The sequence below is a fragment of the Erpetoichthys calabaricus genome, chromosome 2 (genome assembly GCF_900747795.2).
Source record: "Erpetoichthys calabaricus chromosome 2, fErpCal1.3, whole genome shotgun sequence".
NCBI lineage: Eukaryota > Metazoa > Chordata > Cladistia > Polypteriformes > Polypteridae > Erpetoichthys > Erpetoichthys calabaricus.
This window is the reverse complement of record NC_041395.2, coordinates 106,608,501-106,621,069: the sequence shown is the minus strand read 5'-3', so window position 1 is coordinate 106,621,069 and position 12,569 is coordinate 106,608,501. Positions and strand designations below refer to the sequence as shown.

The 12,569-nt window shown below is 40.8% G+C and overlaps 1 protein-coding gene across 1 annotated transcript in view; it reads left to right on the top strand.

Moving 5' to 3' along the window:
* mybpc3 (myosin binding protein C3) overlaps positions 1-10,844 on the top strand; it is a 92,438-nt gene extending 81,594 nt beyond the window's left edge. Inside the window, exons 28-33 of the mRNA XM_051923198.1 lie at positions 4,930-5,125; positions 6,061-6,200; positions 7,824-7,983; positions 9,775-9,911; positions 10,105-10,291; positions 10,508-10,844. Of these exons, the coding sequence (XP_051779158.1) occupies positions 4,930-5,125; positions 6,061-6,200; positions 7,824-7,983; positions 9,775-9,911; positions 10,105-10,291; positions 10,508-10,518 (831 nt within the window). The 3' untranslated portion in view covers positions 10,519-10,844. The remainder of the gene's footprint in view (positions 1-4,929; positions 5,126-6,060; positions 6,201-7,823; positions 7,984-9,774; positions 9,912-10,104; positions 10,292-10,507) is intronic.
* Positions 10,845-12,569: the final 1,725 nt, after the last annotated feature.

The window sequence follows — 12,569 nt, the reverse complement described above, 5'->3', positions numbered from 1 at the left end:
TTTTTTTCTTTTTAACAGTATTTTCATCTTGATTTTCATTCTACTTTTCTAGGTCTTCTAATTGTTTAATTAATCTATTATTTACTCATTAGTGCAGGGGTGTCGAACTCCAGGCCTGGAGGGCCGCAATGGCTGCAGGTTTTCATTCTGACTTTTTTCCTAATCAGTGACCAGTTTTCACTGCTAATTCACTTCTTTTCCCTTCATTTTAATAGCCCTGTTTTTAAGGATTCAGTCCTCTGAATTTATTCCTTTCTTCATTAAGTGACAGCCAAACAGAAATGAGATGTGAAACGAGCTGACAGATGACCAGCTAAACTGGGATTTCAAACTCCAACCAGTCTCTTAATGAGAAGCTGATTCTTGCTGTTAATTGGCTTGTTGTTGCTCTCATTCTGCCACAGCAGACATTTCTAAAACTGTTGATTTTTCTGTTTTTTCTAAGAACACCGTCAAAATATTTTGGTGACCTGAGAGATCAACCTTACCGAGACCATCACTCTTCTTTATTTTCAGATATTATATGATGTGGCAACTTGTTTTGTGTCTCATTATTGTTTCGCTGCTACTTAAGGAAAAAGAGACAACTAAGAGGGTGGAGTCAAGTTAATTAAAATTAAGGCAAAAGAAGTTAATTCGCAGCAAAAACTGGTCACCAATGAAGAAGATGGTTAGAATGAAAACCTGCAGCCACTGCGGCCCTCCAAGACCGGAGTTCGACACCTGTGCTTTAGTGGGTCAGTTGCTAAAGTAGTTGCAGCCTTTGATTATTCAGTGTTGTTTGCCAGTGTGTCTGCTCTGCTCGTTTTAAATTGTTATTATTAAGATACAACAAAGGGGGAAAAACTGCACAGAGAAAAGGCAAAGTATAATGAAATCAACAAAAGAGAGTTAAGCATTTAAATCTACAGCAAAAGCAGAAATATTTCTAAATGTCTTATAAATGTAAAAATCATGCTGCTATGCTTTTCTGAATGTCGAATAAAAAAAAATAAAAAAAACAGCTAATTAAATGAGATCAGTGCTATCAGGTGTTGTCACTGATTTGGAATCCGGTTGGAACAAAAACCTGCAGCCACAGGGGTTCACCAGGACCGAGTTTGGGAAACACTGGTCTAGTGCCATCACAGAGACTTCTTGTTGGCATGAGGTTTCTGAGAAGCATGACGAGTGAACCAATTTTAATTTTGAGTTTATGCGGAGGCATGCCAGGGGGAGTAAGACTGCTAAGAAATTCTTCGGGAAATGAAGGACGTTCTTGGAAGTGAATGGCGATAGTAGCTGGAAGTATTTGGAACATCGCCACAATTTCTGCCTCGCCACCATAAACTCTGGAAGTATTCATGTAGTCCGCGTATTGTTGAGCAGACTGTATGACTATGCTTCCGTGACTAAGAACAACAGACAGCACGTCGCTGAAGTTATCGCAATGTTGACAAACAAAAGTTACAGCCATGTTGCGAAGTTTGAGAGCAACAGTTTCATCGCTGACATTTTTCCAGAAATATCCGACTGTTAAAAAGAAACAGTTACCTGATGCAGGAATTTGTGTAACCTTGAAAGAAGAGTTGTTTCCATGAAATACATGTGAAGCGGTGGCCATGTTAGAACAATGAACAGTCAACGTGGCTCAGAGGTGCATGTGGACTGTAGCACAGAGCAAAGCGACTCAGGATGTGATTGGTGAGGAGTTGGGGGCGGGCACATGAGCAGACAGTGTGCATGCCTCGAGAGCGACAGTGGACGCGGGAGGAGGGTTACAGTTGGCGGGCGGGGCTCTGTTGTGCGTACCCCATGCGTACTGCCTGATCGCTTCATCAATGTGGAGAAACCAAGCACAGTCAGCCGAAATGAACGTGTAGGTAGCGTTACATGTAAAATACAGCTTTGTTATGCCAAAATCAACTTTCTCAAATTTTACACCAAACTTCAAACACTCTTAGATAGAGCTAATACTCAGGCTTATACATTTTCCAACGACTTCATGTGAGGCAATGTTAAAGCAAACTGCAAATCGTCATGCTCCTAAAGATCATATGATCACATGTATGTGAATCGCAGACAACATCACAGTATCAGCACACGGGTGGTCATGGATCTAAATTGTATCATGTAGCCAGCAAATAACCCTGAAGATAACCAGGGCTGAATGGCTGACTGACTGCAGTATATGACACAGGTACACTGAGCTTTACATCCCACAAACCCCTTGAATGTTACCGTTACATTTTACAAGCTTGAGAAGGCTCAAGATGGCAGTCAGAGATTCCACAGGCATTGAGTAAATAGAGCCGCGATGAAATGAATGGGAGATCACAGATAGTTGGTATTATTAGACATGGACGACCTGAGGGAGAGGTTGGAGGCTTCACAGTTGTAGTGCTGGGTTTGAGACTGCCGCCCCAGGTCCTCCTGCATGGAGCTTGTATCCTCTCCCTGTGTGCTTATCCGGTTTCCAGAGACATGCCAGTTAGGTGAAACGGTGACACTAAACTGGCCCCAGTGTGCGCTTGGAGTATGTCTGTGCGTTCGCCCTGCAATGGACTGGTGCCCTGTCCAGAGTTTGTTGTTGCTTTGCACCTTATGCTTGTTGGGATAGGCTCCAGCCTCCCTGTAACTCTTGTTTGGATTAAGCAGGTTAGAAAATGTCACGACATGATGACTGGGTCAATGTCCAGAGCCCCTTTGAGTATATACCACAGACTTTAAGGAGCACCCCCACCCCGGTTATGGAGCATGCACACTTTTACTTTTATAAACAGCACCCATCATATAACCCCGACCACTCAGTATCATCAAAGTTTGACAACCTGTGAAAACCTCGGTGTCCAAAGCGCATGCCCAATAACTTTTATAAATGCCACCCCTCAGGTGATGCCGCTTATGTCATCTAATTGATTGATAGGCTCTGATGGCACAGCACAGTACAAGACGCTATAGGGACACTGGACAAGTAAATGTGACTTCCATGACCATGGCTGTAGTTTCAGTTAAACTGTTACTTTAGTAGGCGTTTTCTGTTGGCATACCAGCAGGAAGGTGATCCCTGTGAAAGCACAGCTGTGGTTCAAACATCCATCCATCCAAAACATCATTATGAGATCCAATAGGCTATTTTGGTGCCCGGCGCTGATGCTACAATAAATAATAGCATGAGTCTGCTGGACATCTTACCTTGTGAAAAAGCGAATGTCTCTGTCTGAGCCACTAAAATGGTGAATACTAAACCGCTGCTTTATTGTAAGGGTCTCAATTTGTTTCCTCAATTCTGAGAGTCATGTTTCCATCAAGTGCTGCTAGGTCCACAACTGCTGGATCCAGAGCTGAAGCATAAGTGTAATGCTTGAGGATTTTATCAGCATCCTTCTTGCCCGGAGTGTCATCCTCAGTCAGTCACTTTCTCCTCTCCCAAACCCCCAGTTTGGAAAATGGAATGGAGTAATTGCTCAATTCAAACAAAGCAGGAACAGCTCCCTTCTTCAACCGTAAAGTTCTCTCTCCAGATAGCGATGATCCATTTAGATCGGGTTTCCTCATCAGAAGGAAATGTATGAAAACTAAGTACTTACTGGAAGCCCGACATAAAGGTACACATCAATGTTCAGCTGTAGAGCTATCTGTACATTCTTCTTGGACATTCTCACCACTAAACTAAAATCACAACTGCAGCATGGACAACGGAAGTGACTGAACTGGGCAAGATTTCACCAGAAGTACATCAGCATTACCGTGTGCATATTGAAGTCATGACGTCATTCACCCTCAGGCGTGGACTCCTACTCCTCGTGGAGACTGGGACTACCATGCTTTGTAAATACTTGTTATGTCCTACTAGTCTGAGGTAAGATAAATCCTTATCTTAGTGCGACTTTTAGTGCAATCTCTAGGAGTAATTCTCAGACACTTGATAAATACAGAGCCCTAAACGTGTCAGTGCTCCTTGAGATAAGACGTCTTTGGAGGTCTACTGTTAATTGGAATATGACAAGTCAGAGCTCAAATGACTAACTGATATCCTTCTGCTGCCTGGTATACAATAACAGTTTTGTTAATTTACTGGCAGGTCTTTGTGTGCTGACATACACAGAGATGGCTGAGGCCAAAGAATTCCACTGTGACTGCCAAGTTGATAGAAGTGGTACAACTTCACATTCATTACTGTCATGTTACAGGACTTTGAAATTATTACTTGTGTGTGCTAATCACCACGCAACACATCAAAACTCCCTGGTGCTTTTCCGAATGTTCAAACAGTTTTTCTTGTTATAAAAAGCTACGGCATAACATCGCAACTCCAAGTACATTGGGATACTGATTGACAAGACATCATGAGGAGTTACACACGTCCAGTACAGCTACACCACGAAAGCACAAAAACAGCTTCTTTGCTCGCCCAAACGTTTTACCAGTCTCACAACTTTCCCAAGCAACTGATTTGAACTCCAGCACAGCAGAAGGTAACCTTCAGCTGCACCTTTGCCACCATATGAAGGGACACAAGGCACTGTGTAGACTTTGGCTGTGAGTGGGACATCCTTCACTTCACATGTCAAAAAGCTATTGTAATGGTATAACGTGAGGGTAACTGCTAGCCTCTAGTGATCAGAGTTGGCTTGAAGGCTGCTTACAGTGACATCAATGCATGCAATGTCTTCACCTTGCCTAAAGTGCATGTTTCAGTTTTCTTGTGCTCTTGTGGCCACTTTTGTGTATTCTACTTAAGGAGTTCTGGAATTTTGAGATGCTTAAAATCCCCCTATAGACAGCTGTGAAGGTCAGAGTGCTCATAAGGTCTGGAAAAAAAAAACTTCAAGATAATTCAGAGGTTCCTCCAGTGAGCATTACTATGACACCCAAGGCTTACTCACTGATATCACAGCACTACACACCTACTGAAGTTTCACATGGCTTTAATTTTCTTGTATACAGGGAAAGCCCAGGCCTAAAGTTACCTGGACAAAGGATGGACAACCTCTGGATCCCAAACAAGTCAGTGTGCGCCATAGTGACAGTGACACCATCCTCTTCATCAGACGGGCTGAGCGCAAGGATTCTGGCCAGTATGAAATTGTGCTTCAGATTGAAAACATGGAGGATAAGGCCACTATTGCAATCCAGATCATTGGTATGTTTATTGGGATCATTAGGCTACTAAAGAGAAAAATAATTTTTTAGCAGTTACCCAGAACCAATTGTGGCTTACATTAAATTAGATTTATGGGCTGTTGAGACCAGCTTGCACTAGAAAAACTAAAATCGCTGGTGAAAAAAAGTTCCAGAGCAGAGTAGCACAACAGTTGCCAAACAGCTCCATGCACTTGGGCTCCTTGTGTCCTCTCACATGCCAAAGACATGCAGGTTTGGTTAACTGACGACTCTAAGTTTGTCCCACATGAACATATTGGGGGTCTGTGTGCCTCTGATGTACTGGCTCTCCATCCAGGGTAAGCTCCTGAATTGTTCCTGATGCTGCCAAGGTAGGTTGGATGATGGATCAGATTAATGTAGTTAACTTAGTACAATTCCATGAAGATTTAGATTCTACTGAACCCTAGACAGGACTGGTGTTGCTTTTATGTAGAGTTTAGGTATACTGACTTTAGAATTTGCTGGAATGACTGAGGTTTAGGTATCAAACAACAGGTTGAAATGGATTTTTAGTCCATAGTAGAATACCATAAAGTTACTGAGATCTGAAGGGTCAAGGTCCTCCTAAAGTGACTGGGGTTACTGGTAGGTTACTCCAACTTGAAAAACATCCAATTGTGAAAACATCTAATAAAGGTAGAGGCTAGGCCAAAAGGTTACTAGAAAAGTCCAGAACAATGTGTTTCCTGAGCCAGAGGTTCTTCTATCGTCATCCATTTCCAGTGGTACAGACGTGTGAAGACTTTAAATGTTTAGCAGGCCGGTTTACCCATTACCAGCTGTCAACTCATTTGCAGCAAAACCAGAAAATGTTGGCATGCATTGCACATTGACAATATGCATATCCCTATCTTAACTTGAAGTAAAAGACCACTTTAATTGCTTTATCCTTGTCTTATTTTTTCACATTAGACAAGCCTGGTCCACCGCTAAATCTGAAGATTGCAGACATCTGGGGCTTTAACGTAGCTTTGGAGTGGAAACCACCAAAGGACAATGGCAACTGTGAAATCACAGGCTACAATGTGCAGAAAGCAGACAAAAAGACAATGGTGAGAAAAACATGGAGGGGCCAGTCCTTGGTGGTCAAGTACCATGAGGGCCTAGCCTGTCTAGCGTATTCTAAACCAGGAGTATTGAACAAGGCAAAGCTTGTTAATGGCAGGCAAAAAAAAACAAAACAGTTACACGTGTATGTGTCTTATACCATCTGGTACTGAGAACCAAAATGTGCTTTCACTGACACTTTGTCACGTAAGCTCTTCTAAGCTGTGCCAACATCTTCTTCTTCTTTCGGCTGCTCCTGTTAGGGGTCACCACAGCCGATCATCTGTTTCCATATCTTCCTTTCCTTTGCATCTTGCTCTGTGTCACACCCACTACCTGCATGTCCTTACCACATCTGTAAACCTCTTCGTCACATCTTTAACTCTGACACCTCCAGCTCTGTCTCTTGTCTTTTTGTTAGCCAACCCTTATACTGACAGTGACAAAAACAGTGAGCTTCTGTGAAGTCTAACATCAATGAAAAGAAACCTGCAAAAAACCTAAGGTATAGCGAAACAATACAACAGTGATGCTGGACTTGTATTGTAGATTAACGTTGGTCCTGTGGAAGCCATGTAACAGCTAATGTGCCCTGCCATGGACTGACCCTCCTTCCAAGGTTGGTTCCTGCCATGCATACAGTGCTGCTGGGATTGACTCCAGCTTGTGACCCACAACTATTTCAATAACAGATGGATGAACACTGAAGTGGAAAGCACTCTGTGAAGGGCAAAGAGACAAATGCCATGTGGTAGTTTGTAATCCTTACATGTCTTCCCTTCTCATTTTAAAATAATATTGACTTTATGCAAGCAAAAACACAAGTTCAGCTTTTCTTATTAGATGGCCTTTTGTTTAACTATTTATACTTACAGTACATATTTGATGCCTGATTTTGCACTGGTAGCTCTCTGAAATGGTCGACACTATTGGTATCCTAGGCAGGTGACACCAGCAGCGCCATTTAAACAAATGTGATAAAAGGAAACTAAGAGAGCACATTTTCTTACCATTTCGATTAAGATACAGTCTCATTTTGTTAGCCATGTCAACACATACTTCTACAAAAACAGTTTAATTTCTGCAACATCCATCTTGACGTGCAAAGAGGCATCCATCCAAAAAAACAAAAAGAGAGAGCTCCAGCCCTCCCTCAAAAATATAATAGAGAAAGCAACCTCAGAAAATGGATGCATAAGAGGACATTATTACCATCTTTAAATAAAAGCGGAACAAAACATTTTAAGAAACAGGTCCAAAATATTAAATTGGTGATAATTTATCAACTATAGCCCAGGATGTAACTGTGTACCTAAAATAATGGTAATGCAAACTCAAAATCTGGAGATGTCTAAGATACAAAATTAAAAGAGTTTTTTCCATAGTGAGTGAATGTAACACCTGCTGTTGCAAGTACAGTAAATTGGGTTTTACGAGTTACTTTTTATATCACGGCTGGGTAGCTATGTGTTTACTATTTTTTGCATAAAGAACTTTATTTTAATATTGGTATGAAATGCACTTTCCTCCAGACTCTCCAGTGACCATACAATAATGTTAAACAACTTAAATTAGTAGGTTCTGACCAAAGAAACTATTATTTATGGAAGATCCTCTTGATGTTGCAGGAATGGTTCACCGTGTTTGAACACTACCGCCGTACCCATTGTGTGGTGTCTGATCTCATCATGGGGAACGAGTATGTGTTCAGGGTGTTTACTATGAATCTCTGTGGCCCCAGCGAGCAGCCCTGCACCTCCAAAGACAGTGCCTACATACAGAAGACAGGTGAGTCTCTAAGCCCAACACAGTTGGATATTTGGTCCATATAGTGCCTTTCATATGGTCACCAAATGAGGGCATAAAACAAAATTTATCCAAACATGATTTAAACACAGCACACCACTTTCAACCACATTGCTACACAACTGGTTGTATGTATCCTCCATTCTTTTAGTGAACAAATATTATTAACTAGGTGTGACTTTTGTTCCCATGTCTTTACTGAATAACAACTGAAATTCACCCTTTCAGTTCCTCCATTGACTGCAAAAATGGCAGAGAGATTACAGGGAGGATCAGAAGAAAGAATAGAGTCAAGTGTAAAGCAAATGTTAAGACTGGAAAAGAAATGTGAGAAACGTAGAGCAAAAGCTAAACAAAAAATGAAAGTCAAAACCAGCAACCAGATATCAAATGAATTACCAGAAGTTAAGTTTGATCCAATCTTGAATACAAAATGGCTATCAAGACAATCTTTAAAACCTTAACCATTTAACCCCCCATGTCGTGATCCTAGAGGAAACATTCCTAGCAAGCAGGACCCATAAAACGGCAGCACGTATCATCAAAACAAAATGGTGGCCAAAAAGATGTTAAATAAAACTCAGCTTCTAAACGTAGGCTCTAATCAAGTATTGAACTCTTTGAGTACAAAATCCCCAGAAACAAAACCTATATTATTTTTACAACTTAGGAAACACCTGGAAAAAAAAATAAAAAGAAACTCCATTCTTTATAATTCCTTTAATTGATAATTATATAATTTAAAACAATTTATTCATATCACCTCTTCATTTTCATGTGTTTATACAGGGGAGAGGAGATTCATCTAATGTCAAGCTTCCACACTGTTGTAATCTCTAGTCTCAAAAACAGCTAAAGGGTGGGAAGCCTCAGAAAAGATCCATAAACCAGGCCAAGGCTTTCCCTACCCTGCCTGGAAAAAGACAGCTTGAACCCAAACTCTACAGGCCTGCTTTAGCCTACACAGGCCTAAATCAGGATTTGCTTTCAAAAGATTAAAAATATCATAAAAGTCACAAAAAATTACACAAACATACTTAAATGTCCCTCTAGGGCGAGGAACTACATAAAACCTGTGGCTAGATGAGACAAGTCCAAAAACAAAATCTCTATAAATGAATGACACTTTTTGTAATAAACCAAAGAAGCTCAAAAATGGCAATAAAGATAAAATAAGGCAAAACAACTTCCTAAAAAGGCAAACAAGTCCAAATGTGTAAATCAAGAGAAAATCTGAAAACAGGAGCAAAAAAAAAAAAAATCAAGTTAAACCAGAAACTCCAATGCTTACAAAAATCTGCACTCATTGAACATCAATGAACCACTGAAGTCTCCACTCTCAGCTTGAGAATATAAAGGCAGAGGGCGTGACTTCAACAATGACATCAGGGTGGCCCCGCCTCTTGGGCTTCACAAGCAAAGCACAAGGAACATAAAAGAACATAGCCACACAATATGTAGATACTAAATAATAAGTAGAACAATATTGGCAAAAATATATAATTAGAACACATATGAAAAATAATACTTAAATTAAAAGTAAGCCAGGAAACACCTGCCGGCAATAACATAAGACACACGGTCCTAGAATCCTTCTTACAGATCTCTGTTTGAACTCTCTCTTGTGCTATTATGTCCATCTTGTTATACAGAGACTAAAACTTCATGTGGTATTTCAGATGTTCCTGATTTCCATGGGTTTTACTCTTTTGATAGCCATCCTTGAATGTAACTTGTATATTTCCTTGATTACAGCTTCTTGATTTTTCACAGGTATTGTGTACAAGCCTCCATCCTACAAGGAGCACAACTTTTCAGAGGTGCCCAAGTTCTCCCACCCTTTGGTCAACCGGTCTGTCATTTCTGGATATAACGTGACCCTTAGTTGTGCCGTCAGGGGCACTCCCAAGGTAAATGTTTTGCTTATTCTGAATGGTGTTAAACAGCAGACAAACAGGACTGAGCGCTGCAGGGGAATACTGAACCTTCATTGTCCAGGCAGTCTTCTCAGGAAGGCTGTGATTGAAGAAGAGCAATCTTCTGCTGCCAAATCATTTTTTGATGCATTTCACTTAAAGAGAGTATTTTTTGTTCATTTCCTAGCCTAAGGTGACATGGTACAAGAACAAGATGGACATCTCCAATGACCCCAAGTACAGAATGTTCAGCAAGCAGGGGGTCCTAACCTTGGAGATTAGGAAGCCATCACCCTTTGATGGTGGCATGTACATCTGCAAGGCTGTGAATGAGCATGGGGAAGCCGAAGTGGAGTGCAAGTTGGAAGTACGAGGTAAATGACTGACTCTTCGGAACTTTAAGAATTCCACCACAATAATGCTCTCTGGTTGACAGCAAGGCTATTTCTGCCTCACAAATTTTCATTGACCATAATGTTTCTCTTCATCAGCGTAGGCCAAATTAAGGTTACTGCCATCGCTTATAGTCTCCAGACAATAGTGGACACCTGTATGCAAGTCCTTCTCATTACTTTTTTTTTTTTTCACAGCACCTCAATAGCTGCTGTCCAGTAGTCCCTCCGACCATTAAGAAGAATTCTGTTGATGGGCCCATGGACTAGATGAATTTCCCTATGGATTTCTGGGCATTCAACATTGCCCAATATTTTTGCAGAGCATTTTAGTCACTAGATGGACAAGCTGGGTAGAGAATACATTGGAGAGTGACCTCTGTTCTATTTCTGTCTGATGTTCTGGGGTTGCTGTGTGCATTGATTGTTTGTAGAACTGTTAGCCAAGCTTCAAAGGCATCCTGCACGTCATTTAGAAACTTTGTACATTCTTGTCTCAAAATATAAAATAAAAGATATGAAAACATAGCAACAAGTGTCATGTTTTTGTTACCATGATTTCCTGAGCCTAAAATCAACAATCATCAGCAATTAATGCCTACTGTGAGAAAATGTTACTGGGGATGGATGGATAGATAGATAGATAGATAGATAGATAGATAGATAGATAGATAGATAGATAGATAGATAGATAGATAGATAGATAGATAGAACTTTATTATTTATTTGTCCCCACAGTGTAATTTAGCTTTTTAGAATATCTCTTTAATATATATATACAGTATATACAGTATCAATCTTGAAAATGAACACCCAGACAGCATGTCCTAAAAGCCATTCAAATGGGGTTGTTCAGAGTGCTGTGGAGCTGGCCAGTGACAGAAGAGCTCCATCTGCCACTCTCAAATAAAGCAGGAGTTGGAGGCGGAAATTGTTTAGTAATTGCTTAATGCAAATAGAGAAAAAAAGGTTGGTGCAATATTTTTGTGGGTGGTTGACACATGGTTGTCTTCTCTGTTCAGGCACTGTTTGTTTTGAGTCTGCTTGTTCAATTAAGGCAAAAGAGCAACAGAAACCTTAATTTGGAATGCAATAACCACTTGCCTGTGTAGTTTATTTCTCCCACCTGGAAAGAAACATTTTATATATATATATATATATATATATATATATATATATATACTAATTAACAAAAGGCAAAGCCCTCACTGACTCACTGACTGACTGACTCATCACTAATTCTGCAACTTCCCGTGTAGGTGGAAGGCTGAAATTTGGCAGGCTGATTCCTTACAGCTTACTTACAAAAGTTAGGCAGGTTTCATTTCGAAATTCAATGCGTAATGGTCATAACTGGAACCTCTTTTTTCACAATATACTGTAATGGACGGCAGCTCGATGGCCGTGGGAGGAGGAGTTGAGTGTCACGTCATCACGCCTCCCACGTAATCACGTGAAAAGACTGTGAACGCAGTAGGGAGAAATGAAGGAGGAGCCAGAAACAGCGAAGAACAAAAAATTCATTAAACAATTGAAAAGGGAGCGAAACAATAAGAAGCGAGCGAGTGAAGCATACAACAATCTTCATAAGGGAAACAAAGCACGGTGTAAAACGTAAGTTTAAATTAAGTTTATAGAAACGCTCCCGCTGCGGATTGCAATAACATATTCGCGAGATAAAAGAACGCAGTAGGGAGAAATGAAGGAAGAGCCGCAAACAGCGAAGAACAAAAAATTCATTAAACAATTGAGAAGGGAGCGAAACAATAAGAAGCGAGTGAGTGAAGCATACAAGCATCTTCATAAGGGAAAAAAGCACGGTGTAAAATGTAAGTTTAAATTAAGTTTATAGAAACGCTCCCACTGCGGATTGCAATAACATATTCGTGAGATAAAAGTTTAATGAGAAGACACGAGGTATAAACGAACCACACGCCGTAGCGCAACGTTAGGGGCTTCACCTCTGGTGCTGACGTTCGAGATTCGATTCCCGAGAGGGGATGCAATGAGTGTGTACGCATGAAGAGCACAGAATTAGGGCGAAACACGTGTCGCGTACTCTTTGCATAATTTGAAAGTAAACAATTTCAACCATTCTATGATCTGCTTCTCGCAACTGAAAGACGGCACATGGCGGATGTTAGCCGACTTGCTGACCGCAACGTTAGGGGCTTCAACTCTGGCGCTGACGATAGAGATTCGATTCCCGAGAGGGGATGCAGTGAGTGTGTACGCATGATGAGCCCAGAATTAGGGAGAA